Source organism: Acanthisitta chloris, unplaced genomic scaffold, assembly GCF_000695815.1.
Source record: "Acanthisitta chloris isolate BGI_N310 unplaced genomic scaffold, ASM69581v1 scaffold11127, whole genome shotgun sequence".
In the NCBI taxonomy this organism is placed as follows: Eukaryota; Metazoa; Chordata; class Aves; order Passeriformes; family Acanthisittidae; genus Acanthisitta; species Acanthisitta chloris.
The window spans coordinates 268,825-275,030 of NW_008683250.1; the positions used below are offsets into that span (position 1 = coordinate 268,825).

A 6,206-nucleotide genomic window follows, 5' to 3' on the forward strand; every position below is an offset into this window, starting at 1 on the left:
GTTTTTCTCAATAGGAGGATTCTGAAGAGTTATCTTTTTATTTATGCATTTCACAAATTGTCCTCTCTCCGTGTCGTTCGCTAGCGGAGGCTTTTTGTCAAATATAGCAAATGCATCTTCTGTTAGTCAAATGAGATAGATGTAAGCAGAAGATGCATGAGAAGTCTGAAGTGATGTTTTCATATCAAGTAAAGGTTTCAGCAGTATTCTGCACTTCCCTTTAGTTTTCCATTTGCATGCTTTTACCTAGCCTATTCAAAATAACTGTAAAAGCAGAATGCAAAATAGAGGTAGGAGCAACTAGTTAATGGCATTCAAGGCCATTAATCTTTTCTCTGAGAAGAGCTATCAGCAATGTAGTGAGCATGATGGAGACTTTGGCACATGGCAATGTCAGCTGATTAGTAGCCAACTGTGCTCAACATGTTGCAGCTGTGGCCAGTGTCTGTATCCAGCCAAGGAGATGGAGAATGACATGGATGATTGAGTATCAAATGGACAGTGATGAACTGCAGAGATCAGATACCTCTGGCAAATTTAAAACTATGGAGAGTGGCATTCAGGACCCTATATGAGTGTGTCTCTTAGGATTCTTTCCTTAAAGCAGATTTAGTTTTACATCTGTTTTGTAGCTGATGGAGCGTCTATCTTTTCTTGCAGTTTGGGCTTTTCTTTCACCCACCCACCTAAGCTTTAGTGTTTCAGCATATTTAATCTTTTCTCTGATGTATTTCAGATGTGCTCTTCACCAAGGTATTTTTAGCAACAAGATCATGACAGTGAACACCTTCATGTCTTACAGAAAATGGTGCCAATCAGTCCTGGAAATTAAATTCCAGGAAGAGGTTGATGTACAAAGTAAATCATCTAGTGTTTACTAGGAGATATTTTTTTAACACCTGTACCTTTGAATGCAGATCAAGTCTTCCACTGGGTACTTAGAGGAGGTTGGGCCTGTGTTAAGAAGTAAAGGCAGGTGAGGAGAAAATGTAATAATATGAACCAAAAGACCTTGTACCAGTGTTTTTATTCCTTAGCCAGTTTTTCTTGATCAGCTGCTTGTGTGCTGTAGAAGAGACTATCTGTATCTCTTGTCTTAATATCTTTGATTTAACTCCTGCCATGTGACTATCGGCTCTCAACTTCTCATCTTTTGCTCAGTGTACAGAGCAGTCCTTGATTCTCAAGACTCTTTCTGGTCCATCAAAAGTTGATCCTAGCTTTTATGTCCAGGTTTTCTCTAGGTTTCTATCTGCTGGTCCATTCTTGTCCCAGAGTAACCACAGGAATGTCTTCTGCCTTGTGCTCTCACAGTGTATCTGGATGCTAACAGCAACTTGAATTTAGCATCATTCACTGAAAGATCCAAAGAAATTCCTGCTAAAAAAAGTCATATGCTTTTTTCAGTGCTAAGGCAAGAAAGCTTTAGAGGCCTCATGTGAAGTAACCAAGGTTATGCAGGGCGAGTGGCACAGTTTAAAGTAATCCACATTGGCCCTTTTGTAATATTGGTTCAAGTTGCTTCCTGCCAAATCAATGTGCATAATTCTTTCCTTAGTTGTTTATTGATTTACTCAATGAATTGAATAGAAGTATGCTTTTTTCAGTGCTAAGGCAAGAAAGCTTTAGAGGCCTCATGTGAAGTAACCAAGGTTATGCAGGGCGAGTGGCACAGTTTAAAGTAATCCACATTGGCCCTTTTGTAATATTGGTTCAAGTTGCTTCCTGCCAAATCAATGTGCATAATTCTTTCCTTAGTTGTTTATTGATTTACTCAATGAATTGAATAGAAGTGTAGCACTCATTAGTTGAGATCTTTACACAGTATCTATAAAATTATCTAGATTCTTAGCTAGTGCATACTGGCACAGTTGAATCACATTCAATTAGTCTAAACTAATTTACACCAGAGGTTTCAAAATTCAATAAAGGTATGGGAAAATGCCCTTCTTAGTAATAATTCTGCTTCTTGGTGCACATGGTTCTTTTACAGTCCTAATTCCAACAAAATGCTAAGAGAAGCCAAATTAATTTTTGTTTTGTTCCATTTTTAAATTGGAATCTCTTTTTTTCCCCCTTCACAAATTGTCTGTTATTATTATTCATTATGTGTCCTTTGATGAAAAATGATACGTGAAGAATGGTTTCTATTACTGAATTATTTTTGCACATCATGCTTAATTCTGCAAATGAAGCAGATAAAGTCAATGAGGCTCAGTTAAGGACCAAAACTAATTCTGAAAGCTAATTATTTTCACAAGAGAGACTCTTGAAGACTATAAATTAGGAGGTTGCTATTCTAAGAAGTTTTGTCTTCAGCTGAGTTAGTAGCATCTCCAGGATGGAGAGAGAAACAGGGAGAGGCCTGAGGCCAACCTGTTCCCCAGCTGAAGGTCTAGCTGTTCAATTGGAGTTGCATTGCTATTTTTGAAATGGGCCAGAGTGCTTTGTTGTTTCCTTTTCTACATTTTAAACAAAGGTGCGTCCATGGTACCACTTTGAGTGCAGAGATAAAAGGAGGCATAAACCCCAAAATGTTATCCATTGAAACTTTTTTATTACCTCAGCAACTGAGATCAGAGTTTGTGTGGAAATGTATTTCAAATATACTGTATTAATATTGTAAACTAATTATATGGGTCAGAACCACTCATAGATTAAAGTCTGATAACTGAGCTAGAAATAGACTTGATGGAGAAAGAAGGGCAGAAAAGCATCTTCTCCAGTATCAAAACAAGTGACCCTGCAGTTCACAGATCCCTCAGGACCATATGAGGACCAGAAACATTGTGAAGTCTAACTTTGGAGAGCAGTGTCCAATTCCAAAGTGAATTTGGACCTTTTGGTATGTGCAACCTACTCATTGACCTCAAATACTGGTTTTTGTAAACCACTATGTCTAGTTTCTATTTCAGATAATTCTTAAAAATACAGAAATTCATTTTTCACTCTCTGCATGTCTATTTCAAAGAGAATATTAGTTTCCATACAAAGAAAAATGAAAATATTTTACCGAGCGAGCAAGCATTTTAAAAACAAGTCTGAATGCATCTGTTCTTCCAATGGAAGTATGTGTCAGGAATCTCCAGAGCTGCCTGAGAAAGGCAGATGTCTGGTTCTCACTAGAACTTCTGGCACTTTTGTAGATCTTAAGCTGTTAGTCATTTTTTTCGCTTGTTCAGATTCCATAAAAACCCAGGCAAAAAAAAAAAGGCTGTACCCACAAAGCCACTGGGAGAGCATGTAATTAATTGAGCCAAGGAAATATGCTTTATGCTCTGAGCAACATAAACAGTTGCTACTAGTTTAAACACTTTGTGTGCAGTCCTGGTACAGTTGTGGCTATTTCAAGCCTCTGCTGAGACATTGACGGTTTCAGGCAGAAATAATTTTATTCTGAGACACATTTGTACAGGACATTGTACAACAAAGTCCTCATTCACGATCAAGTAACAATGCAATGCAATAAGAATAATCTTCAGTTGAGACTGTTTCTTTCTGTCTTTCTACCTTTTTCTTAGTACTTCACTCTTAACTGCCTCTCTACTTCCTATTATTCCTTTCCATTGTCTCTCCAGAAGGAATACTTGTTGAGTTTTTCCTCACACACCACTTACCCCTGGGGGACAGTCATAGCACCTCTCAGCTTTTGTGTCCCTGCTATTTTGCCCTCTTCACTCTGCACCACAGAAGTTCTCAGGCAGGACAGGGGAGATCTCACTGTTCCTTCATGTCACTGGTGCCCAACAAAGTCCCCTGTAACCTCTCACATTGACTTTCTCAAGATTCTCCTATTCTTCTATTTCTTGCCCAAATCCTTGTTGAAACAATTCTCCAGTACTACACAGCAGCTTTTGCTAGCTGCATTCTCATTTTTACATCACATTAAGCCTCTGTAACAGAAGGCATTATGTATGTTTTTTACCTATGCTGTTTCCCTGCCATTTTGTGCAACTATCACAGTGTGTTGAAGAGGAATGACACAATGAAGTTGGCCCTTTCCTTCAGTTTACTGTCTTGTGGTTCCTTTATTTTCTTTTGGTGGGGTTTTTTTTTTGTTTGTTTGTTTGGGGGTTTTTGTGGGGTTGTTTTTTTTTTCAGAGGCTCAGCTGCCCCAGCAGCATCAGGATCTCAGAGCACAAAGGGAGATAATACCTGCAGGGGTATGAAGGAGAGCTGTTAGGTCATGATTGGGACTGGATATAACCAGGATGGCATTTTTCCCATTATTTCCATAAGCCATTAATGTACTGGGTTTACAGCATGTAGATCTGCATCTGTTGCTCCAGTTTTAGAAATTCAGAGCTTTTTATAGTTGTCAATCTTGGTTATTAATATGCTAAAATCCATAAAAAGACATATAATTTGCTTCCCAGGATTTCTTCATGTACTGCACATCTTTGTGTCACCATCCCTGCTGCTCTGAGCTCAACAGATGGCTCTTTGAAAGCAGGTGGTATTTTTTATGGCTATTGGAAGAAATATATTTACTGCTTATTCTGGCACCTGTGAAAAAAATTGTAACTTTAAAGAGATATATTTAAAAATATAAATAAAATGCCTGTAAGAGTTATTGCCAAATTGATATTGGACCAAAGGCACCTATTCAAGTGATCAGAAGCCAGAAATGAAGTGTATGAGCCAAGAGTATTGAAAGAACCATTAAGAATGATAAAAAAATAAAAGAAGCTGATAAATCTTGTACTGTGATGAATGATAGCCAAGGAACATCTAATCATATCTGGGTAGCATTTACTGAAGTAATTCAACCAGACGAAAATGAAGAACATGAAAAAGATGGTGTAAAAATTATTGGAATATTCTTTTTTTCTGACAATTTTTCATTAATCTTCAAGAAGGGATAAGGATTTATTTAAAACAAATTAAATTAAGTGGTGAGCACTAGGCTGCGCTTCCTCTTGATCTTGGTATGGCTATAAAAACACATTCTCAGCAACTGCATGTTGAGGCTCATGGGAGGGGTGGTGTTCACAGTTTTCCAACAACCTCTCCCTGATAAACCAACATGCAGAACAGTGACTATGTTCAACTGGAAAATTGCTCACTGGTGTAAGAAAATGTGAAATACGTGAAGCATCAGGCAAATAAACATACAAAAGACACACAACAAACTATCAACACCATGTCTATAAGATTCTATTCCTCTATTAGTCTAGCTGGATATTTTGCTTTTCATGGTAACATGCCAGAAAGTTCTGACATGTAATTAAGCATGATATGGAAAAAGTGGCTCTGCGCACATTGTGACAAACTGACTTTAAAAAAGGAATGTTTACTAACAGATGGACCAAAGTTTGGCTTCTTCACTGTATGAATACAGATTTCATGGGGTCTTATCTCAGCAAATGCTCATCTTTTCTGTTGTGCCCTTTAAGAAGTAACCTGCTTCGTATCTGCTAGAGCTTGATGTCATCGGAGTTATGACAAGATAATCTGGTGATCTGAAAGCTCTGTGGAATGTCTCTCCCATGAAAGAGTCTTCTCTCTGTGTGTAACCCATAAGAAGGGATGGAACATGCATTTTGTTCAAGCTACGTTCTGTAGTCAGTAAACACTTTCAGATTCAAGCTGGTTCTGGTACATGTTTAAGGATTAGGGAGCAGCTGGCTTGAAACTCAGAGCTGGATGAAATTAAATTTGCTTTTAGAACTTGAAAATTAAATGCAAGCTGTGGTAAGGTAAGGACCTAAGTGATTAATTTTCTTTCAGGTATATCACATGTTATGAACATGCTCTCAGGTCATGGAACTGGTCGCTCAATGAGCAAGAAGTTATTTATTATGAGCAAATGAGTCCTAGCATTGATATGTTTCTTTTTGTTTGAATAGTACAAGAGTTCACGGATGTGCTGCTGCTGGTTGGTCCTGCAGACACTTAAGCATGTGGGTGTAATGTTCCTTTGGGGCTCAGTTCCCTTTTGCTGCTGGGCTGCTCCTACAGAGGTGTGACAGGGCACCTTGTTGCTATCAGCCATTGCTAACCATGCACAAAGCACTCTGTACATAGTACTGGCAGTGGTGTCAGCGTTCACAAATTCCCTCTTTGTAATGTGATAGGAAATTGTGTTTGGAAAGTCTGGTACCTCTGCAAAATCTTTGCTTTGCATGCAGCTCCATTTCCTACTTGTGTATTGACAATCTAAACTAATCATCAAGAAACAAATTCATTTCTTATTTTCTGCTTCC

At 38.2% G+C, this 6,206-nt stretch overlaps 1 protein-coding gene across 1 annotated transcript in view; it reads left to right on the forward strand.

Moving 5' to 3' along the window:
- The window catches only part of SORCS1 (sortilin-related VPS10 domain containing receptor 1), a gene marked incomplete at its 5' end in the record, with an annotated part of 199,449 nt that overhangs the window by 184,710 nt on the left and 8,533 nt on the right, over positions 1-6,206 (forward strand). The window contains one exon of the mRNA XM_009078866.1: positions 3,416-3,431. Within this exon, the coding sequence (XP_009077114.1) occupies positions 3,416-3,431 (16 nt within the window). The remainder of the gene's footprint in view (positions 1-3,415; positions 3,432-6,206) is intronic.